Source organism: Podarcis erhardii, assembly GCF_964252035.2.
Source record: "Podarcis erhardii genome assembly, chromosome: 4".
In the NCBI taxonomy this organism is placed as follows: domain Eukaryota; kingdom Metazoa; phylum Chordata; class Lepidosauria; order Squamata; family Lacertidae; genus Podarcis; species Podarcis erhardii.
The window spans coordinates 4,775,069-4,799,827 of record NC_138508.1 but is presented as its reverse complement, the minus strand read 5'-3'; the positions used below and the strand labels follow the sequence as shown (position 1 = coordinate 4,799,827).

General features: G+C 46.1%; 1 protein-coding gene across 1 annotated transcript in view; it reads left to right on the top strand.

Annotated features, from left to right (window-relative positions):
* Window positions 1–297: 297 nt before the first annotated feature.
* LOC309340996 (uncharacterized protein) overlaps window positions 298–24,759 on the top strand; it is a 126,097-nt gene continuing 101,635 nt past the window's right edge. The window contains exons 1-6 of the mRNA XM_081860368.1: window positions 298–375; window positions 1,621–2,113; window positions 2,295–2,376; window positions 2,661–2,743; window positions 3,635–3,761; window positions 10,454–12,075. Coding sequence (XP_081716494.1) covers window positions 1,712–2,113; window positions 2,295–2,376; window positions 2,661–2,743; window positions 3,635–3,761; window positions 10,454–11,880 — 2,121 coding nt within the window. The 5' untranslated portion in view covers window positions 298–375; window positions 1,621–1,711 and the 3' untranslated portion in view covers window positions 11,881–12,075. The remainder of the gene's footprint in view (window positions 376–1,620; window positions 2,114–2,294; window positions 2,377–2,660; window positions 2,744–3,634; window positions 3,762–10,453; window positions 12,076–24,759) is intronic.

Here is a 24,759-nt window from a genome sequence, read left to right as displayed (position 1 = left end):
TCCAGGAGGAGCTTCCTTGCCTCCTGCAAAGCCCTTTTCCCTGCAGGCTCTTCCTCTGGTTTCTGGCCAAGGGAGGGAGATGCTCAGAGTCCAGCCAAGAGCCTCTCCCCCAAAAGGATATCTGGGCATGGGCGTAGCCGGGGGGGGGCAGCTGCCCCCCGAAATCCATAAAAAAATATAAGAATCTGAGAGAGGGCTGAGCGGGGGAGGACTCGGCTTGGCAAGGGTTAAAGGGAACCGAGCTGCCTTCCTAGAGAGGCCAGGAAGCAAGGGGGGGCCAGGTCCTCCAGAGCCAATCCCCCTCCCTCCCCAGTCCTTTCCTTGCTTTGGGGTCTCTCCTGCAAGGGCTGCCTCGCTCTCCCCTCCTGGGATCTGGTGAGTCTCCTCTCTCCCCCCCCAGAGGGTGCAGTGGGGAGACCGGGGGGGGGGGGTGTCCCAGGGCTGCAGCAGGGGAGGAGGCCTGGGGGGCCTGATCTGCTCCTGCGGGGGGGGGGGACCCCAAGTCAGGGAGGAGGAGAGGGTCCAGCCAGGGAGGGGCCAGGCCTGCAACACTCTCCTTCCTGCAGATCAGAGGATCCCTGACTTCCACGAAATCTCCCTTCTTTAAACAAAGGAGTCCCTGGGACTTTAACTTTGAGTTACATCGCTCAGCATCATTGCACAACCGAGGAAACAGGTGCAAATGGTTTTCCAAAGCTGGACGAGGAGGTGGACTAGCCCCCCAGAAAAAAAAAAACACCCCACAGGGAGGGAGGAAGTTAAGGTGGGAGAGAAAGGCCAGGAATAAGGAGAGGGATCCCAGGCCAGAGTCTGGCTGCTGCATTGGGGACCAGTTTCCCAGTGTCTCCCAGGGCAGCTCCCCACGGAGGCCACTGCAGCAATCCCCTCGCACCCAGAGCAGGGCATCCCAGGACCACATCCTCTCTGTCCCAAAGGGATTGTTGCTGGCAAAGCAGCCGGAAATGGGCACTGCTACTCACTGAGCCTCCAGGGACCTTGGCATCAGTGGCTGTGTGTGTGTGTGTGTGTGTGTGTGTGTGTGTGTGTCTGTTAAGCTATCTAACAGAATAATACTATTACTAATAATAATAAATTACATACCTAAATTCAAAGGAGATGTCTTTGGCCATGCCAATACCTGGCCCTCAGAGCAAAGAAAAAGGGACCCCACCCCAGGAGTCTACCTTGAGAATGGCTGAGAGTCCAAGTGCAAGAAAAGGAGACAGAAGCAGGGGAGTGGGGGTGGGATTGGGGAGCAACTCCAGAGGACCCCCAGGTCAGGACCCCCACTAGAGAAAAGCATCCATTTATCACAAGATACAAATGACTCTATTGTCAGTTGGTTCTGACTTCATGCATTGACTGGGAGGCAGCAGAAACCAGGTTGATTAATCTGACAGAAATCCCTTCAGTTGCCTCCACATTTTGCATTGCTAGAAGGCTAGAGACTTATGTCTTCTCCTCTTCCTCCTCCTCTTTCTTTTCAAAATGATAGCTCATGGTCTGGGATGCGGTGAAGTCCAGCCCTGGTTCCCAGCAAGACTCATCCATGCTTGCTCAGGGAACCATTTCCCCCCCGTCCTACAAATTCTGTAACAGAACAATGTATTTGCTTTGTAGGATTTGCTGCAGCTTCTCATTAAGACGGGCAGAACTTGGCAGAAGACCAAAGGGTTCCTTCCGATCTCTCAGAGGCTTCCTGACAGCACAGATGGATGAGCAAGACTCAGCTGGCCCTGAAGCAGGAAGAGGCCATGCCAGCCGAACTGGGAGCACTGGGGGATTCTGGGGAAACCCAGTGCAGAAGATCCTGGGTGAGGAGGACACCCTCCGCTCAGAGGTGCAGAGCCAGCAGTTGAGGCAGTTCTGCTGCCAGGAGGCCGAAGGACCCCGAGAGGTTGGCAGCCGACTCTACCACCTTTGCCACCAGTGGCTGAAGCCAGAAAGGCACACGAAAGCTGAGATGCTGGACCTGGTGATCTTGGAGCAGTTCCTGGCTGTCCTTCCACCAGAGATGGAGAGCTGGGTGAGGGACTGTGGAGCGGAGACCAGTTCCCAGGCGGTGGCCCTGGCCGAAGGTTTCCTCCTGAGTCAGGCAGAGGAGAGAAAGCAGGTGAGAGAGACTTTCCTCTGGATACTCCCAAGGGGCTCCAAACAGGACAGAGAACATCCCATAATGGTCTGCTGATGGCCCATCCATGGAATGATACCTAACACCCTTTAAGTCTTTGTCATTCTCTTTCTAACATTTCTCACCATTCATTCTCTGTTTTGAATCCTTGTTTCTTTTTCAGGGAAAGGATCTCTTTGCAGAAATGGACCTGGATTCCTGTGAGGCAGAGAGGCCTCCGTCGGACACCAGAGAGAGGCCACTGGGTAAGGAGGAAGGTGGTTTTTCTCCGTTTGGTCTCATTCTGTTGGTTTTCCAACTCATCTGAGGGTTTTTTCATCTTGTTTTGGGGGGAGACAGTTGGGAACAAGGGTCCAGAGGAGGGGAGATGTATTTCTGCACAAACAAACATATGAAATGGGCACAAACGTCTAAATGCTCTCAGCGGGTGAGGCTTTCTCAAAGGCCCATCTGTAGTTAGAGATGCCCTGTTTCACCTGTGAGAGATTCAGGCACTCCTGGCGTCCTGCTAACCTTTTCTCTCTTGCAGGTGGCAGAAGGATGCCAGCAAGACCTCCTGATCCGCCTTTTTATTGGTCCAGAAGGGAAGCAGCAGCTGTGGAACCAGATCAGGTCAGGGGAAGCTGCCTTGTGGGGCCAGAGGCCGAGGGATGGAGCAATGTCATGGACTGGTTGGGCACAGAGGAATGGTGGGAGGAAGCAGCCGGGGAACCAGGAAGGGAAGATGGCTCAGAGCCGAAGGAGTGGAGGTGGAGGAAGGATGGGCGGGTAGAGGGAGAAGAGGGAGAAGCCTGGGAAGAGGAGGTGTCAGAAGCTGAAGGGGTTACAGGGCGTAGTGAGCTGGGAGACTCTGTGGCAGAATGCAGTGCAGAATCAGAGGCAGAAGAGGAAGGAGGCAAGTGGGAGAGGAAGGTCGAGAAGCTGAGGTGAGTCAGGAGAAGGATGAGCCACCGGTGGCTCCCTCTCCTTTTGCCAGAAGCCACACACCCCCCGCTTGTCTCTCAGAGCCAGGAGACAAAAATAGGCTTATTTCAATTAATCACTGAATGCTAAAATTGTTATCTAAGCAGTGGACAAATGAGAACAAATAGTGGCCTGGATTCACCTAACCAGCCCTTTCGGATGAAAAATCGGGTCTGCCCCCCATTCATCCCCCTCTCCATGCCCCCCTGAACCCCTTGAATTTGGCTCTAGGGTATTGGGAGGGAACCTTCCCAGAACAGCCCAGGAGGAGAGGAGAAAGTGGATCCTTCCATTGGGGAAACTGGAATGCTTGCGTAGGCAGAATGACTTGGAAAACACAAGGCGGAGTAACACCTATTTGCACAAAGACAAATACCCATAATTAAAACACAGAATAAAATAAGCACCCATAATTAAAATGTGCAGCAAAGCAATCCTATTGAAACAACACCGCAATTTACAGGAAGGAAACAACAGAGCATTGTGTAGCAGATCATATTTCTGCTGTCTCAGAGGAGGATATTTCCCTTTTTCTTTTAGGGTCCAGTGTGCTTTGAAGATGTCGCTGTTCGTTTCACAGATGAGGAGTGGGCGTTGCTGGATCCTGACCAGAGAGCTCTGCATAAGGACGTCATGGAGGAGAATCGTGGGATCGTGGCCTCTCTTGGTAAGGCTCCCTGTGGGATCGTCATATCTGCCTGGAAATTCAAAAAATACGTCTATGGACCAACCTCATATATTTTCACAGAGCTCAATAGTGGCCCCTACAACACCTGGGAACCTAACACCCCCACAATAAAGAGTAACTTACAGTTTTCTCTTTGAACAATCTTCCTCAGATTATTCCTTTTTCCACCACGATTGGGCTGGTCTCAACTGCCCAGGCCATCTTCAATGTCAGCTTCAGAATTGTTAGGAAAGATAAGTAGCTTCAGGTTTTCTGTTTTTGTTTTTGCTCCTGTCAGTCTTGGGTTGACCAAAGAGACGACTGACATTGCAGATGGAGGGGATGCCATGACTGGGCCAAACAAAATCCATGCCAGAGAAGAGCTAGACTCATTGAATTTCAGGTAGAAGTAGCAGTGGTGATGATGATGATGATGATGATGATGATGATGATGATGATGATGATTTATACCCAGCCCATCTGGCTGAGTTTCCCCAGCCACTCTGGGCGGCTCCCAATCAAGTGTTAAAAACAGTACAGCATTACATATTAAAAACTTCCCTGAACAGGGCTGCCTTAAGATGTCTTCCGAATGTCTAGTAATTGTTTATCTCTTTGACATCTGATGGGTGGGCGTTCCACATGGTGGGCGCCACTACCAAGAAGGCCCTCTGTTTGATTCCCTGTAGCCTCACCTCTCACAATGAGGGAACCGCCAGATGGCCCTCGGCGCTGGATCTCAGTGTCCAGGCTGAACGATGCGGGTGGAGACGCTCCTTCAGGTATACTGGACCGAGGCCGTTTAGGGCAATAAAGATCAGCACCAACACTTTGAATCGTGCTCGGAAACGTACTGGGAGCCAATGCAGATCTCTCAGAACCGGTGTTATGTGGTCCCGGCGGCCACTCCCAGTCACCAGTCTAGCTGCCACATTCTGGATTAATTGCAGTTTCCGGTTCACCTTCAAAGGTAGCCCCATGTAGAGCGCATTGCAGTAGTCCAAGCGTGAGATAACTAGAGCATGCACCACTCTGGCGAGACAGTTCACGGGCAGGTACGGTCTTAGCCTGCATACCAGGTGGAGCTGGTAGACAGCTGCCCTGGACACAGAGTTAACCTGCGCCTCCATGGACAGCTGTGAGTCCAAAATGTCTCCCAGGCTGCGCACCTGGTCCTTCAGGGGCACAGTTACCCCATTCAAGACCAGGGAATCCCCCACACCCACCCGCTCCCTGTCGCCCAAAAACAGTACTTCTGTCTTGTCAGGATTCAACCTCAATCTGTTAGCCGCCATCCATCCTCCAACCGCCTCCAGGCACTCACACAGGACCTTCACCGCCTTCACTGGTTCTGATTTAAAGGAGACGTAGAGCTGGGTGTCATCTGCATACTGATGAACACCCAGTCCAAAGCCCCTGATGATCTCTCCCAGCGGCTTCATATAGATTAGGTTAGCGCCATCGGCGAATGGCGGAGTTCCTCCGATCGGAGGAATGGGCTCCGTGGAAACTGGGTCTTCCCACCGCGGTGAAGGTTGGGACCCGCTAGAAATTCCAGGCGGAGGAGCCTGGGAACGTAGGGTTCGGCAGAGCACCAAGAGCGCCTCCCCTATTCGCGGGGGAACCCCTTTTTGGGGCTCCGGAGCAAAGTGGGGTGAGCAGCGCGGTGCAGCGAAGCGATTGCTACTTTCATGGAGGGAAGCCGCACAGCCATCGCCAGAGAGCACTGACTTTTTCCTGTTGACATTCGGACTCTAAACAAATACCCGTGAGTAAAAACGGAAAATTGGATCAAGAAATTCTTGAATTAGGCACTGAAGCGGGAAGGTTAAAACAGGAAGACCGTAAATAGACTGAAGCAAAAACTTTACATTCTAAGAGCCTGGAAAGTTGTTTTAAAGATTGAATTTTCCTGCTTCTACAACCAATAAAACCCCCTTGGAAAGCAGGAGAAAAGTGGGGGGGAATTGACTGTTTAAGCCTGCAGGAGAGAGAGTAAACTGGTTTGACTGGGCAAGTGCAAGGGCAGAGGAAGATGGAAGAGGTTGTGATCGCACCCCAAGCAATACAAATGGAGAGATCCAAAGTCCTGCAGGAGCGAAAGTTGTTGCATTGGAAGATTGAACTTGGAGTGTACCTGGAAGTGTTTGGAGTTAAGGAAGCTCTTAAATCTGGTGGGACTATGAAACATGTTGACAATTACTTTTTGGACAACCACTTTTTGGATTTCAAAGATGATGACAGGGAGTGGGACTGTGGGGAATGGGCTGGCTTGATGAAGGAAAATGGAGATTATCGTTTGGAATCCCCCGGAGACCTACTCCCCAAGGAGAAAGGGAAGAAATTAAGAAAGAAACCAACAAAAGGCAAGGAAGAGTGCAACTACAAACAAGAACAAGAAAATCTGCAGAAGGGGCATAGAAGAGACTTAAGGGCCTCGGATATAAGATCACCAGATTGATGGACTGGATGGAATGTATAGAAAGGACTGACATAACCCGAAACCAGGAAGAAGGGGCGTTGGATAACAACTAGGGGGAAATTCTTTTTTTGTTTTTGAAATTAGTGTAATATTAATGAAATATTAGGGAAAATGCTGGAAAGGAATTAATTGGCTTTAGTAGAAAGGATTTAAGGAGTTATGTATAAATATGATTTAAACTTTGAATTTTAAGGCTTTTAAGGTAAGATAAGGTTAAATACATTAAGGTAAATTGAATAACAGAATATGGTAAAAGACGGAAAGGATATGTTGAATTAATTAATAAGATAGATTGTTAAGATAAATTATTTAAATAAAAATTGAGAAATATGGGAAGAATTTGCTGAAACAACGAATTAAGTCAGAATACAAAAAGGGAGGTGCGAGGAGGTCTAAGAAACAAGCAAATGAAAAGATGTAATATGGGATGTGTATTTTTCTTTTTCCCACTTTTTTCTTTTTTCTTTTTTAAAACATTTTCTTTTCTTTTTTCTGTTGTATTTTTCTGTTCTTTATTGTATTTATGTATTTTTGAAACTTTGAATAAATATTATTTTTTTAAAAAATCCGATAGATTCTGAACCACCTGAAAAAGTCTCCTTCTGCTGTTTTCTGCAGATGCAATGGAGGCGGCAAAGAAGACCCTCTTCGCCGTCGCCATTGCCACTTGGTAGGCTCGGCGTTGAGCTCTAGCCCGTGTCCGGTCTGATTCACAATGAGTTTTCCGCCACCGGCGCTCTAGCCGTCTCATCAATTGTTTCATCACCCTCAGCTCCGGGGGAAACCACGGGGCTGTCCAGGCTCCATGCAATCGGAGAGGGCGCTTCGGAGCCAGACAGTCCATAGCCCTGGTTAACTCCGCATTCCAGTGTGCCACCAGGGAATCTGCTGAAAGGCCATTAACTTGGGATAAAACATCCCCTACCACTCTCTGGAAGCCAATTGGATCCATTCAGTGGTGGGGGCAGACCATCTGAATCAGTCTCACCTCCTTGCAGAGGGGACGGGTTGCGGAGAAGTCCAGTTGCACCAGGAAGTGATCTGACCATGGCACTTCTTTTGTTTCGCTTTTAGTTAATGTCAGATCACCAACATCCGTAGAGGTAAACACCAAGTCTAAGGCATGTCCGCGGCTATGAGTTGGGCCAAACTTATTCAGGGACAGCCCCATGGAGGCCGTGCTTTCCACGAAGTCCCGAGCGGCCCCTTGTAAGGTCGTGTCGGCATGGATGTTAAAATCCCCCAGGACAACCAAGCTAGGTGTCTCCAGGAGCATATCCGCCACGACCTGAAGCAGCTCGGGCAGGGAATCCTTGGTGCAGCGGGGAGGTCGGTACACCAAAAGGAATCCTGTACTGCCCCTATTGCCCAACTTCCAGAACATGCACTCAGAAAACTGGGTCTTCCCAATAGGACGCCTGGTGCAGACTAATGACTTCCTAAAAATCACTGCAAACCCCCCCCCCCCGCCCACATGGCCTGGGTTGCTGTGCGTAAGAGAAACCTGGTGGGCAAGCAGCGGCAAGGACAGGCCCATCTGCTTCATCCAACCAGGTCTCTGTCACACATGCCAAGTCAAATCCGCCATCCACAATCAGGTCGTGGATGGCAGAGGTTTTATTCATCATTGACCTGGCATTGCACAGCAACACTTTCAGGTCATGTGGGTATCCCTTGCTGATTACTGTATCCTTCCGGTCAGGACCAGACCTGGAGGCAGGGATAGTCCTCCAACAACGACTAAACCTGCCTCCTTGGTCTGGTCTGGTCTTAGCATAACTCCTCCTCCTGCCCGTGATCACTGAGATTGGGTGTCCCAATACATTCCCCCCTTTGGAACCTGCCCCACTCAATCTATTGGCTGAGGCCCACTCCCAGGCAGCCATGACCCTTCCCCTTAAAAAGCAAAATACAAACTATATAATAACTTAACAGAATAACAACAACAATAATAAAACCAAAGCAAGAAACAATAGCGCTCAAATTAAACTACTCCCCACCCTGACTAAATGCTTATCCCACCCCAAGCAAAAATAAATTAATGAAATAATATAATATTATAAAAAACAACAACCACCATTTAAAGTGCTACAAATTAAAAGCACTTAAAACATTTAAAACCATTTTGTCCCTTGCTGCAAGTAGCTGCTCAGGCCTCTAAACTGTAGTGGTAAGTGCAGGCCCCGCCCCCTAGGCAGGATGGAGTTGGCAGGAGACGGAGCGGTCTTCCCAGCACTCACGCAAGCAGCAACAGCAGCAGTCATGATGATGATGATGATGATGATGATGATGATGATGATGATGATGATACAGTGGTACCTCGGTTTACAAACTTAATCTTTTCCAGAAGAGGACTGTTCTTAAATCAAGGTACCACTGTAGTAATAGTAATAATTTTTATTTCTACCCTGCCCATCTGGCTGGGTTGCCCCAGCTACTCTGGGCGGCTTCCAACACTCATATAATCATGAAACATAAATAATAATAATCTGATCCCATATATAAAGAACATTAACTTTAAAATGAACAACTTCTAATAGTGGCCAAAATTGTGGAAACCTTTTGTGAAAAGTGTATTTCTGAGGTTTGATGGCTCATAACACCACTTTTGTGTGGAGTAATACCATACAATTATATAGCAATGGAAAGATAATTTAATGAAGAATGTAATGCCATGACTTTTATGAAGGAGTATTTATTAGAACAGCAGTCCTAAAGAAAAAACGTGAAACCTTTGGTAACCATTGGTAACCTTTAGCTTTAATTACGGCCTTACAACGCCTTCACTTGAAGTGAACCAAGTCTTTAGTTCTGCAGCTGTAATAATGGGAAACCAAGACTCAATTATGGCCTCTGTTAATTGAGCTTTATTGCTGGGTTACTTCTATAATAATAATAATAATAATTTATTATTTGTACCCTGCCCATCTGGCTGGGCTTCCCCAGCCACTCTGGGTGGCTTCCAAAAAAATATTAAAATCATCTAATACATCAAACATGTATAACAAGTTTCTTTAGTCGGCTACATAGATTTCTGATTGGGTTGAATTGTGGGCTATTCCCAGGCCATTCCAAAGCACCTTTTGCACACAGCAGCAACATGACATGGAGCTGAATCCTGTTGAAATAGAATATATTTCAAGCATATATATTTCAAGCATATGAAGCATATATAAAAATGCTTCAGTATCTGGGAAAAGATCACCTGCGGAACACTTCAGTTTGGGCTCAAGTATTTCTTTTATGCATTTTTCCGCATTTATATTCCCATTAATGACGCAAATTCTGCCCACACCTTTTGCTGCCATACAACCCCAGATCATCACATTGTCTGGGTGTTTCACAGTCGGTGTAATGCAAGTAGGGTGTAAATCTTCTCTGATTCTTCTCCTCGCATATTTCATGCCATCACTACCAAGCAAGGAGATTTGGGTCTCATCCCTCCAAATAACACTGTCCCGTTGTTCCGCTGTACAGTTAACATGGGTTTCATCTTTTCAACCTTTGTTGGAGAGATAACAATGCCTTTTTCCTTAGAATTCTAACATTTAGACCAGACTTGCACTCAACTTCCCATTACATTGCACCATATCGTCTTGTACACACCCAGATGATTTTCTTCTGTCATGTAGGCACAGTCTCTCCATTCTTCAATCGCCAGCTTCGGTTTAGTTTTTCCCAATTTTTCATCTAATTTCTTCATAACTGTAGCCTTGTTCACTTAATAGTACAATTTTACATCACTTTCTGGGTGACCAGTCAACTCTTTGTGCCATTTCTTTAATTTGATTATGTTTTTCAACCTCACTAAATGACCAACTTGATAGCAATCATATAAGACACTGACAAAAGTCAACCTAAGCAAGTTGTGCTTCTTTTTTCTCGTTATTTGGCTATAAGGTTTGATATAATATGAACAAACTTAGTTTGATTGCATTGTTGATTGCATTCTTGATCAAATTATATTTCCATTGATATATAAATTTATAATATTACTCCAAAAGAAGAACTACACTTTTTCCCCAAAAGTCTTCCACAATTTTGACCACTACTTTATATCAAACAAAGCAACATTCAACAACACATCAGAATCTCATAATAAATATGTTGGTTAATGACAAACAATACAGGTAATGAACACACACCCAGCTCCCTTCAGTTCTTCTCCATTTGTTCCTGAGGCTCTAATCCCTTTTTGTCTCCAATGCAGATTGTGATGAAACGGAAATCAAGAACAAAGGTGACCACGACAAAATCCCCAGAGAAGAGAAGCCACGCAAAAATTTGGAGTGTGGAGAAAGCTGTAGTCAGAGCTCCCATTCCACTTGCCATCAACAAAATATCATTGGAAAGAGACTCCATCAGTGCATGGAATGTGGAAAGAGGTTCAGGAAGAGCTCCATTCTCACTTACCATCAAAGAATTCATACAGGGGAGAAACCATATCAGTGTGTGGAATGTGGAAAGAGCTTCACTCAAAGCTCCAATCTCACTTCCCATCAAAGAATTCATACAGGGGAGAAACCCTATCAGTGTGTGGAATGTGGAAAGAGTTTCAGGCAGAGAGTCAGTCTCACTTCCCATCAAATAATTCATACAGGGGAGAAACCCTATCAGTGTGTGGAATGTGGAAAGAGCTTCACATGTAGCTCCTCTCTCACTTCCCATCACAGAATTCATACAGGGGAGAAACCCTATCAGTGTGTGGAATGTGGAAAGAGCTTCAGGAAAAGCTCCTCTCTCACTTCCCATCACAGAATTCATACAGGGGAGCAACCATATCAGTGCATGGAATGTGGAAAGAGCTTCAGTCGCAGCTCCCATCTCACTTCTCATCACAGAATTCATACAGGGGAGAAACCCTATAAGTGTGTGGAATGTGGAAAGAGCTTCACTCATAGCTCTTCTCTCACTTCTCATCAAAGAATTCATACAGGGGAGAAACCCTATCAGTGTGTGGAATGTGGAAAGAGCTTCAGGAAGAGCTCCTCTCTCACTTCCCATCAAAAAATTCATACAGGGGAGAAACCCTATCAGTGTGTGGAATGTGGAAAGACCTTCACTGATAACTCCTCTCTCACTTCCCATCACAGAATTCATACAGGGGAGAAACCCTATCAGTGTGTGGAATGTGGAAAGACCTTCACTGATAACTCCTCTCTCACTTCCCATCACAGAATTCATACAGGGGAGAAACCGTATCAGTGTGTGGAATGTGGAAAGAATTTCAAAGATAGTTCCTCTCTCACTTCCCATCAAAGAATTCATACAGGGGAGAAACCCTATCAGTGTGTGGAATGTGGAAAGAGTTTCAGGCAGAGAGTCAGTCTCACTTTCCATCAAAGAATTCATACAGGGGAGAAACCCTATCAGTGTGTGGAATGTGGAAAGAGCTTCAGTAGGAGCTCCAATTTCACTTCCCATCAAAGAATTCATACAGGAGAGAAACCCTATCAGTGTGTGGAATGTGGAAAGAGCTTCCGTCAGCGCTCCGCTCTCACTTCCCATCACAAAATTCATACAGGGGAGAAACCCTACCAGTGTGTGGAATGTGGAAAGAGCTTCACTGTTAGCTCTAAACTCACTTCCCATCAAAGAATCCATACAAAGGTCAGAAAAACCAGTATACAGCTTTAGGAGCCAGGCAAATCCACAGCTTTTTAACCGGGCCTTTTTCTTATTGACATCTAATACTATTTTAACATGTGATGTTTTGTGTTATTATGTTGTGTTTTGATGTTCTAAGCATTCTGAGACGTGTGGGTGTAGGGAATACGGCCAACTCCTAAATGCCAAGGGGTCTTTGTCCCCCCCTATTAAATATTGGAGGAGGCCACCCCTCCAGGTTTTCTTTGTGTGTTTTTTCAAATGCCACCTTTTTTTCTTCCACTACTTGCCATACAATTTCGCTTTCAATTTGCCCTTTTAAGAAATGACGTAGGAATTTGCAGACTTTTGGGATTTGGATTTGGAACAGGATGAATTTAAAATCGTGACTGCCTTTAGACTTGGAAGAGGAGGGAAGAAAGAGAAGAATAGAATAAGAGACTGTTTGATTACCCTCTGAACTAAAAAAGAGAGAGATAAAATTTTGGGTTGGCATTATCAGAATCCTTTGGAAGTACTACATTCAAGAGTGGAGATTTTTAAAGACATCCCGAAATACCTTTTGGATCTTAGGTCCAATTACAGTGATTTGGTTGCCCTGCTGAGAAAGAACAAAATTAACCTTAGGTCGGAATTTCCCCAAGGCCTATCCTTCAGTTTCAAAGGAAGGAAAATAAAAATAAAATCAGTAGAAGATAAAGCTAATTTTTTGAATAATTACGAAGAAGATCTGCAGAAGGGGTCTGGAAAAGAGTCAAGAGCATCGGACAGAAGATCACCTGATAGAGGACCAGAACAAAAAGCATTGGACAGAAGATCACCAAAAAAAGGAATACTGGACATAACCAAACTACCCTTCGGACTGGACAATCCAGTGATATCAACAGAAGAAGAGCAAGCATTGGGTGTAGTTGGAGGAAAATCAGAGTAATCACATCATGGCATTGCAAATATTAAGTTGGAATATTAATGGACTGAATTCCCCCGAAAAAAGGCGCAGAGTCTTTCATTTATTGAAAAAGGAACAATTGGACTTGATTTGTCTACAAGAAACACACGTGACAAGGCTACATAGGAAAATACTGAGTAATAAAAGATTGGGCCATGAATTTATTTCATCAGAAAAAGTTCAAAAAAGAGGAGTAGTACTTTATGCAAAGGAGAGCCTATCACCGAAACTTATATTTAAAGATGATCAAGGAAGATTTGTTGCAATTGAAATTCAATCACAAGGAGATAAATTTTTGATAGTAAGGCATCTATGCACCAAATGAAGGGAAATCGGAATTTTTAAAGAAGTTGCATGAGACTCTGTTGGATTAGAATCATAGAATTGGAAGAGACCACAAGGGCCATCGAGTCCAACCCCCTGCCAAGCAGGAAACACCATCAGAGCACTCCTGACATATGGTTGTCAAGCCTCTGCTTAAAGACCTCCAAAGAAGGAGACTCTACCACACTCCTTGGCAGCAGCAAATTCCACTGTCGAACAGCTCTTACTGTCAGGAAGTTCTTCCTAATGTTGAGGTGGAATCTTCTTTCTTGTAGTTTGGATCCATTGCTCCGTGTCCGCTTCTCTGGAGCAGCAGAAAACAACCTTTCTCCCTCCTCTATGTGACATCCTTTTATATATTTGAACATGGCTATCATATCACCCCTTAACCTCCTCTTCTCCAGGCTAAGCATGCCCAGCTCCCTTAGCCGTTCCTCATAAGGCATTGTTTCCAGGCCTTTGACCTTTTTGGTTGCCCTCCTCTGGACACGTTCCAGTTTGTCAGTGTCCTTCTTGAACTGTGGTGCCCAGAACTGGACACAGTACTCCAGGTGAGGTCTGACCAGAGCAGAATACAGTGGCACTATTACTTCCCTTGATCTAGATGCTATACTCCTATTGATGCAGCCCAGAATTGCATTGGCTTTTTTAGCTGCCGCGTCACGCTGTTGGCTCATGTCAAGTTTGTGGTCAACCAAGACTCCTAGATCCTTTTCACATGTACTGCTCTCAAGCCAGGTGTCACCCATCTTGTATTCGTGCCTCTCATTTTTTTTGCCCAAGTGCAATACTTTACATTTCTCCCTGTTAAAATTCATCTTGTTTGTTTTGGCCCAGTTCTCCAATCTGTCAAGGTCATTTTGAAGTGTGATCCTGTCCTCTGGGGTGTTAGCCGACCCTCCCAGTTTGGTGTCATCTGCAAATTTGATCAGGATGCCCTTGAGTCCATCATCCAAGTCGTTGATAAAGATGTTGAATAAGACCGGGCCCAAGACAGAACCCTGTGGCACCCCACTAGTCACTCTTCTCCAGGATGAAGAGGAACCATTGATGAGCACCCACTGCGTTCATGTAGCCTACCTTGATTTCAGCAAGGCATTTGACAAGGTGCCTCATGATATTCTTGTAAAGAAGCTGGTAAAATGCGGTCTTGACTATGCTACCACTCAGGGATTTATAACTAGCTGACTGACCGAACCCAAAGGGTGCTCATCAATGGTTCCTCTTCATCCTGGAGAAGAGTGACTAGTGGGGTGCCAGTCACTCTTCTCCAGGATGAAGGATTACATGGACTACAATATAATTTTGATGGGGGACATGAATGGAGTGGTATCTACAACAGGTAGTTACTAAGGATGGTAGACTACCAAAAACTTTTTTTGATATGACTGACAATATGGATTTAGTGGACACACGGAGAATGAAGAACCCTTTGGGAATAGAGGGAACTTTCTTCTCTGAGGCCAAAATGACATCGACAAGAATTGACCAAATTTGTGCAACTAGAGGGCTGGCTCCGAAGATTAGAAAAGTGGAAATCTGCCCTAAAACTTGCTCCGACCATAATGCTGTGAAGATGGAAATGAAACTAACACCAAATGGTTCCTTTAGATGGAGGATGAACGACACTTTGTTTAGGAATGAAGAAGTGACTAAGAAGGCCCAAAAAACCCTGAGAGATTATTTCAAGATAAATATGAACACCACTGTTGAAAAAAGAGTAATCTGGGACGCAAGCAAAGCGGTTATGAGTGGATTTCTGATGCAACAGAATGCAATTAAGAAGAGAGTCCAAAATGAGAAAAAAGATAAAATTCTGGAGAAAATAAAGGAAGGAGAAAAGAAATTGAGAATGAAACCAAAGTCGCAGGAGATCCTGAAAGAGATAAAGTTATATCAAGTACAATATATGAAAATGATGAATCAGGAAATAGAATGGAAGATTAAACAGATGAGACAAAAGACATTTGAATCGGCAAATAAATGCGGAAAACTGCTGGCTTGGCAAATGAAAAAAAGACAAAAACTTAATATTATTACAAATTTGGAAGTGGAAGGAAAGAATATACAGAATCCAGCGGAGATCAGAAAGTGCTTCCAGAGGTACTTTAAACAACTATATACACAGGAGATGCAGAAAGAAATGGACATTGATCGATTTTTGAAAACAAATGGATTATAAAAAATCTCTCAAGAAAATAAGTTAATGTTGAATTATAAAATAACAGATCAGGAGGTAGAAGGGGCCATTCAGAACATGCAATTAGGTAAATCCCCAGGACCGGATGGTTTGACTTCAAGATATTGTAGATCCTTGAAAGAATGGTTAGTACAACCTTTAAAGGAAATCTGTAGTGAAATATTGGAAGGGAAAAGGGCACCAGAGTCGTGGAAGGAAGCTCAATATGGAGGCCAAATGGCCAAAATATTGGGAAATTCTGGAACAAGAGGGAGATAGATTAAAACTACAGAGTTTTGAAAAACTAAAAAATAGAGTGTGGGATTGGCTCCATTATTATCAAATAATGGAGGCATATAATCTGGACAAAAAAAAATGGCTTCCAGGTGGAAAAATCAAAATTGGAAATACAGCTGTTAGACCCCAAAAGTAAGAACTTGTCAAGAATGTATAACTTGCCTTTGAAATGGAACACTCAGGATGAAACAGTGAAATCAGCTATGATTAAATGGGCACAAGATGTTGGACATAATATTATGATGGCTGACTGGGAACAGTTATGGACCACAGGTATGAAATTTACGGCATGCAATGCCTTAAGAGAGAATATAATGAAAATGATATACAGGTGGTACATGACACCAGTCAAGCTTGCAAAAATTTACCATTTGCCCGATAATAAGTGCTGGAAATGTAAAGAGACTGAAGGCACATTCACCTTTGGTGGACATGCGCAAGGATTAAGACTTTCTGGGAAATGATCTACAATGAAATGAAAAAGGTATTTAAATATACTTTTCTGAAGAAACCAGAGGCCTTCCTCCTGGGCATGGTCGGCCAATTGGTGCCAAAGAAGGATAGAACTTTCTTTATGTACGCTACAACAGCAGCAAGAATACTTATTGCAAAGTACTGGAAGACATAAGATCTACCCACCCAGGAAGAATGGCAGATGAAGTTGATGGACCTTATGGAACTGGCGGAAATCCGAGACCAGGGAGAAGAGTCGGTGGAGGAAGATTGGAAGAAATTTAAAGATTATTTACAGAAACATTGTAAAATTAAGGAATGTTAGAAGGAGGCTGGAATGAAGTTATATGGCTTTAGCAGAAATATTATAAAGGATTAAGTAAAAATAGATTGTTAATGGAGAAAAGGAGGAAAGGTAAAGTTACATTATATTAAGATAAATTATAGGATAAAAATTGGGAAAGATAGAAAGGATTTGCTGAAATAGCTAACTGAACTAGAATACAAAAAAGGGAGGTGCGAGGAGCTCAAGGAAACAAGTAAATGAAATATAAGTTACGGGAAGGTTTGTTGTGTTTCTTAATTTTTTCTGTTTTTCTGTTTTTTTATAACCTTTTTTTCCCCTATTCTCTTCTCTTTTTTATTGTGATGTGTTGTTAAGTTTTTGTTTAACTTGGAATTATCTCTTTCTCTTTTTGTAACATTTAAAACTTTAATAAATATATTTTTTAAAAGAAATTTTTATAAACCGCACAAAGGTCATGAGAAAAACAAAATACAAGAAAATACAAACATGGACAGGTCCCATCTTTGCGGGCCAAACGCAAAAGTTGCTTTAAAGGAGGCTTTCCCAAACTTGGGTCCCCAGCAGCTCCCGGACTACAGTTCCCATCATCCCATTGTTCCTGCTAGCTAGAGATGATGGGAGCCATAGTCCAAAACCAGCTGGAGACCATCCAAGTTTCCTTTAAAGGGAAAGTAGGCTGGCCCTGTGACACCCTCTGCTGGCCAAAAGCACTGCCCCAGAATCTGAACCACCCCCAGTACTCCTAATTGGAATTTATAGAGCACAAAACTGAAGTCTGATCGGCACTTCAACCTCTAGGGAGCTTCTAGGTGCTTTCTGCACCACCTAGAGTACCCACAGAATTGTGGCTTCTACTGACAACACACATAGGAGAACAAATGAAAGACAAACCTGGATAGGGCCATACCAAATGGACATCTGTTGTGAAGAGGTCACTTTCCCCACTGCTGAACAATGCCACAGGTAGAGGAGATGGAATGCTAGAAGTGTTCTCTGGGGCAAGGGCAGCTGCTGAGAAATTGAGTTATGGGCGCAAAATATTACTTTTTTAAAAAAGTTGCTGCCATTATAGACATTGCCATTCTAATGGTGTCCATGCACCATGTGATTGATAGTGCAAGGCGGGCCTTACCTGGCCCCCCACCAATATTTTATTCAAGTTGACACCACTGGGTCGGGTGGTTTCCAAATTAAATAAATACATAAATCTCCTTCCTTTGCACATGTTCCAGCTTGTCTATATCCTCATTTATTCTTTTTTAAAATTTATTTGCCCTTCATCTGAAGATTTTACATTATAAACATACAGGATGAAAGCATGGCTTTCTCAAAAACAAGACAAGCCAGAGAAATCTCTTCTTTTCTTTTTTTGGGTGGAGTTACAAACTTTGTTGATCAGTGGACTGCAGTGGAAATCGTGCTTTTCGATTTCAGCAAGGCCTTTAGTAGGTTCTCTATCAGTAGGAGAAAATAACAGAGACCAGCCAGAGAATATTGAGAAGCAAAGCAGCTAGTAAGCCTGTTCTTTATTAACTGTTGCAACAGGGTTCTCCACCCACAGGCAGGACAGAGGAGGAGGACCCCGAGCCATGCATGTAAGCTCTTATATACACATTTTTATATAGGACTCTCCTGTGTGAGTGCCTGAGGGCCCTGCTCTTGCCACTTACCATCTGGCCCAGGGCGGGGCCTGAAGCCTCACAAGGACTGCTTGCTGCCTGCTGCCCAGGAAGACTCCTGTGTGAGTGTCTGAGGGCCCTGCTCTTGCCACTTACCACCTGACCGGGGCGGGGCCTGAAGCCTCACAGGGACTGCTGCGCTCTGCTGCCCAGGAGGACTCTCCTGTGTGAGTGTCTGAGGGCCCTGCTCTTGCCACTTACCACCTGACCGGGGCGGGGCCTGAAGCCTCACAGGGACTGCTGCGCTCTGCTGCCCAGGAGGACTCTCCTGTGTGAGTGTCTGAGGGCCCTGCTCTTGCCACTTACCACCTGGCCCATGGCGGGGCCTGACAGGCCTCACTAGGACAGTTGCTGTTACTGCTGGAGGGGCACAGAGTGTTTTAAAAATGTTTTTAAAAAAATTCTTTTGAATTTTTTTGTATGTGGGGGGTGGGGGTGGGGTGGATGTTTGGTTGGGCTTGGGGAATTTTTTTGATTTTGTTGTTTTTGTAATTTTTACAGTTTTTTTGTTTGCATTGCTTTATTGGATTTGTTTGTTTGTTTGTTTAAGGTGTTATTTTGTTCTTAAGGGGAGGGGTCAGGGCTGCCAGGGAGTGGGCCCCAGCCCACAAAATGGCTGGGGCATGTTCCACAGGGGGGGATGCACTGGTACAACCGATCTCAGTGATCACGGGTAGGAGGAGGAGTTACGCTAAGACTAGACTATGTGGGGCAGGTTTAGTCATTGTCTGAGGACTATTCCTGCCTCCGGGTCTGGTCCTGACCGGATGGATACTAGAATCAGCAAGGGATACCCACATGACCTGAAGGTGCTGCTGTGCAATGCCAGGTCAATGATTCATAAGACCACTGCCATCCATGACTGGATCATGGATGGAGGACTTGACCTGGCATGTGTAACAGAGACTTGGTTGGATGAAGCAGATGGGCCTGTCCTTGCCACTGCTTGTCCACCATTGCAGCTAAGCAATGCGGTTACGGCGCTTCAGCAGCAGTTGGACGCCTTACTGGCTCCTGGGGCTGACGTCCCAGTTTCTGGCAAGTACCCAGTGGCCCTGACAGAGAAATTTGATGGGGCCCCGGCCAGCTTTCCCATGTTCCTCGCCCAGGCCAAGCTGTATATTCAGGGGTGAACCCGGAATTTTCCTGACGAACGTACCAAGGTGCACTTCTTGATCAGCTTGCTGAAGGACTGGGAGGCCAAGTGGGCTTTGCCATTGCTCCGGCAAGACTCTCCTTTGCTGACAGACTATGTAACCACTTGGAGACTGCGTTTGGCAACCCTATGAAGGGGAGCCAAGCCAATCGGGCGATTCGTCGGTTGAGACAAGACAAGTCCACAGCCGCCACCTACACCACAGAATTTCGGCTGTTGGTGCAGGACTTGTCCTGGAATGACTCTGCACTGCGGGACCAGTATCTTGAGGGGCTTTTGGATGAGATACTGGACCAGCTGGCCACGATGGATCGCCCCAACTTGCTGGATGCCCTCATTCAGCGGAGCCTGCAGATAGATGATCGGTTGGAGGACCGTTGTCAGGCCCGGGACCGCCAGCACTCCCGACTTCCGGCTCCAGTCTTTACCAGCAGGTCCACGACAACAACCGAGTTGCCGGAGGAGCCTATGCAGCTTGGGGCAGCACGGCCTCGCCTCTCCCCCACGGAGAAGACATGGTGTCAGGAGAGGAACCTGTGTCTACTGCGGCGGAAGCGGACACTACGCTCGATCCTGTCCCGAGAAGGTGCCGGCCGCAGGGAAACCACCAACCCCGGTAGCCAAAGGCCCTGCTACCTGGGGTCCCAAACAGCACATGATGGGCCCACACCAGTGGAATTGCAACACCTCATGGTCCTGGTGCATCTATACCCTCCTGGTGTGCCCTAGATTCTCACCCATGCTCTGGTAGATTCGGGGGCAACCCTCTCCTATATGGACTCTGCCTTCGCCGCCCATCATCAGGTGCCACTCTAGGACAAGCCAGAACAGGTACACTAAATACATCAACAAACCAGACCCAACCACCAACCCATCCCCCAAGATAATGGGAGAGCTAGGTGCTGTTCCTTATATACTACACAGCTTAATCAACACAACTCAGCAGCACCTGCTATGTTTCACAGCTGTAAAGCTGGGTCTCGTTATTTTGCTCTGGCCCTTGCTCTGGCCCCTTAAAGACATACACATCGGGTGGATCAATGATGAACCTTTACATTTAAAGAAACCATTCAACACGAATACCTGGTTATGCCCTTCGGGTTGTGCAACGCGCCCGCTGTGTTCCAACGGTACATCAACCACGTGTTCCAGGACTTGCTAGACAAGTACGTGGTGGTGTACTTGGATGACATTCTGGTTTTCTCCTGTGACCCGGCTCGCCACGAGGGTCGTCCGGACCGTGCTGCAGCGTTTGTGGGAGCACCGCCTGTATGCGAAGCTCAGCAAGTGCAAGTTCCATCAGCGGTTAGTACACTTCCTTGGTCACCGACTCTCTCCAGATGGGGTGCAGATGGATCCTGGGAAGGTGGCAGCAGTTCGGGAATGGGCGGCACCTTGGAACCGCAAGGACCTACAGCAATTCCTGGGGTTCACCAACTATTACCGGACCTTCATTGCGGATTATGCTCATCGCACCACCCCGTTGACCCGGCTACTGCGCCCCAAGACGCCATTTTCCTGGGACAAGGAGGCAGAGGAGGCGTTTCAGGGGTTGAAAGCCTGTTTCCAGAGAGCGCCGATCTTGCAACATCCTGATCCCTCTCAACCCTTTGTGGTAGAGACCGACACCTCCAGCACGGCTCTCGGTGCCGTCTTGTCTCAGCAGCATGGACCTGATGCGCCACTCTTACCCTGCACCTTCTATTCCCGCCAGCTCCTTCTGGCGGAGCGTAACTACCGTGTGGGAGTGGGAACTACTGGCCATCAAGGTGGCCTTTGAGGTCTGGCGCCACCATCTTGAGGGGGCACAACACCCGGTGGAGGTGAGAACCGACCACCGGAACCTGGAGTACCTCCAGACCACCTGCAAGCTGAACCAAAGGCAGATCCGGTGGGCGTTGTTCTTTTCCCGGTTCCAGTTCTGGATCCGCTACATCCCTTGCTCCCAAAACCAGAAGGTGGATGCCCTGTCACGGAAACCTGAAGACGCCGCAGACACGGTACAGCAAGCAGTACCAACCACGATCCTACCACCGGCTGCGTTCCTGGCCATTCAGGAGGCTGAGCCACTGCAGGTTCAGGTGAGGGAACAGCAGTGGGTCGACGCCTGGGCCCAGGAACGACTCTGGGAACTGGCCAAAGGCTCATGCCCTCAGTATCCGGGGCTGGTCTTGCACCAGGGCCTTCTGCTGCACCACGGTCGCCTGTACATCCCGCCAGGGCCACTGCGGGCTGAGGTTCTCTGGGTGACCCATGATGCCCCAGCAGGGGGACACTTTGGGCGCTATCGGACCACCCATTTGGTAAGCTGCGAGTTTTGGTGGCCCTGCCTGAAGGCTGACATGGCTCGCTACATCGCTGGTTGTTACGTCTACCGGTGGGCCAAGGGCCCTACTGGGCGACTCCCCGGCCTACTTCAGCCATTGCCAGTCCCACCACGTCCTTGGCACACGGTTTCGCTGGACTTTGTAGTGGACTTACCCCCGTCTCGTGGCTGTACCTGCCTCCTAGTTTTCTCCGGCCATTTCACTAAGATGGTGCACTGTGCCCCCTGCCCATCCGTTCCCACAGCTAAGGAAACCGCTCAGCTATACCTGCAGCATGTCTTCGGCCTGCACGGCCTACCTGAGCGTGTGGTGTCCGACCGGGGCGTGCAGTTCACATCCCGTTTCTGGTGAGCATTGCACCAGACCCTCAGGACAGATGTCTGTCTATCATCAGCCTACCACCCACAGACCGATGGCCAGACGGAACGGGCGAACGCGGTGCTGGAGCATTACCTCCGGTGTTTCTGCAGCTACCAGCAGGATGACTGGGTCGACCACCTAGCACTGGCAGAGTTCGCCTACAACAACGCGGTGAACGCATCCACCCAGCAGACCCCGTTCCAGGCCAGTTACAGTTATCATCCGTGACTGTTCCCAGATGTGATGCCAACATCCATGGTCCCTGCAGTGACATAGTGGCTTCAGGAGCTCCAGTCTCAGCAACAACTATTGATGGAGCAACTGCGCCAGGCCAAGGAGGCGTACAAGGCCCAGGCCGACCGCCACCGCCAGGTGGGGCCAGAACTCCACGTCGGTGACCTGGTATGGCTCTCCACTCGCCACCTCCACTCCTCTCGACTTTCGCGGAAGCTGGACGCCCGTTTCACCAGCCCGTTTCCCATCGTGGACCAGGTCTCGCCTGTGGCATTCCGTCTCCGGTTACCCGCAACCCTGAAGGTTCACCCAGTATTCCACAGATCCCTTCTGAGTCCGGTGGCCCCGCCCGACGAGTTCCACCCAAACCGTCCCCGACCGCAGCCAGTTTTGGTTCAGGGGGAGCCTGAGTACGAGGTGGAGCGCATTCTGTTTTTTTTTTTTTTATAATAATTTTTATTGATTTTACAACATAAAGAAAAAACAAAACAAACATAATGCGACTTCCCCAAACCTCCCCTTCACTGCATCCAAATTTCAAAATTTTTAGCAATTCTTCATCCCATTTTTATATTTAATTCTCTTTAAAAAGAGTTTCTGCTTTATAAATTTCGATTTATAGCTGTAATTCTTAGTGTCCAATCCCCTGACATCTTAACATTCCGAAATTTTACAACAATTTTTAAGATAGATTTTAAATTTTTTCCAGTCCTCCTCCACTGTCTCTTTCTTCTGGTCACGGATTCTGCCGGTCATCTCTGCCAGTCCCATAAATTCAGTCACCTTGGTCTGCCATTCTTCCAGAGTAGGTAGTTCTTTAGTCTTCCAATACTTCGCCAAAAGGATTCTTGCTGCTGTTGTTGCGTACATAAAAAAGGTCCTATCTTTCTTTGGTACCAATTGGCCGACCATGCCCAAGAGAAAAGCCTCCGGTTTCTTTACAAATGTCCACTTAAGGATTTTCTTAATTTCATTATAGATCATTTCCCAGTAGGCCTTAATCTTTGGGCAGGTCCACCAAAGGTGATAAAAAGTTCCTTCACATTCATTACACTTCCAGCAATTGTTATTGGGCAAATGATATATCTTTGCAAGCTTGACTGGGGTCATGTACCACCTATAGATCATTTTCATTATGTTCTCTTTCAGGGCACTACATGCCGTAAATTTAATACCTGTGGTCCATAACTGCTCCCAGTCAGCAAACATAATATCATGACCAATATCTTGTGCCCACTTAATCATGGCTGATTTAACCGTTTCATCTTGTGTGTTCCATTTTAGCAGCAGATTATACATTCTAGACAAATTCTTAGTATTGGGTTCTAGCAATTCTGTTTCTAACTTTGACCTCTCCTTCTGAAATCCTAGTTTTCTGTCCTGCTTAAAAGTTTCATTAATCTGGTAATAATGTAACCAATCTCGGACTTTAGGTTTCAATTTCTCAAAACTCTGTAGTTTCAGCTTTTCACCATCATATTCTACAATTTCACAATATTTTGGCCAGTCTGTATCCATGTTCAATCTTTTTACCGCCTTAGCTTCCATTGGTGACAGCCACCTGGGGGTTTTACTTTCAAACAAATCTTTATATCGATTCCATACATTATACAATGCTTTCCTAATAATATGATTTTTAAAATTTCTATGTACCTTTACCTTGTCATACCATAAATATGCATGCCAACCAAAACTATTATCATAACCTTCCAGGTCCAGAATGTCTGTATTCTCAAGAAGTAGCCATGGTTTCAGCCAGCAAAAAGCTGCTGCTTCATAATAAAGTTTTAAGTCCGGCAGGGCAAAGCCCCCTCTATCCTTTGCATCAGTCAAAATCTTAAATTTAATTCTGGGTTTTTTGCCCTGCCAGACAAATTTAGATATATCTTTCTGCCACTTCTTGAAACAGTCCATCTTATCTAAAATTTGCAATGTCTGGAACAAAAACAACAATCTCGGCAATACATTCATCTTAATTACAGCAATTCGGCCTAACAAGGAAAGTCTCAATCTTGACCATGTATCGAAATCTTTCTTCACTTCAGCCCAGCATTTCTCATAATTATCTTTAAATAGATTCACATTCTTAGATGTTAAGTTCACCCCCAGATATTTTACCTTTTTAGTAATTTCCAAACCAGTTTCTCTTTGAAAACTATCTTTTTCCCCCACCGTGAGATTTTTTTCCAACACCTTTGTCTTGTGTTTATTCAATTTAAAACCTGCTACCTGACCAAATATTTCAATAAGTTCCAAAACTCTTTTTGTACTAGTTTCTGGCTGTTGTAGTGTCAAAACTAGGTCATCTGCAAATGCTCTTAACTTATAATGTTTAGTTCCGACCTGTATACCTTTAACCAGCTGGTCTCTTCTAATCATGTTAAGGAAAACCTCCAGTACCGATATAAACAATAGAGGGGAAATTGGGCATCCCTGTCGTGTCCCTTTCTCTATTGGAATTTCATCCATAACCATACCATTTACAATAAGTTTGGCCTTTTGCTCAGAATAAATTGCACTTATACCATTTTCAAAGTTCTTGCCTACCCCCATTCCTTGGAGATTCCTCTTCATAAAGCTCCAACAAATATTGTCAAAGGCTTTCTCTGCATCCACAAAAATCAAAACAGCTTTTCTATTTATG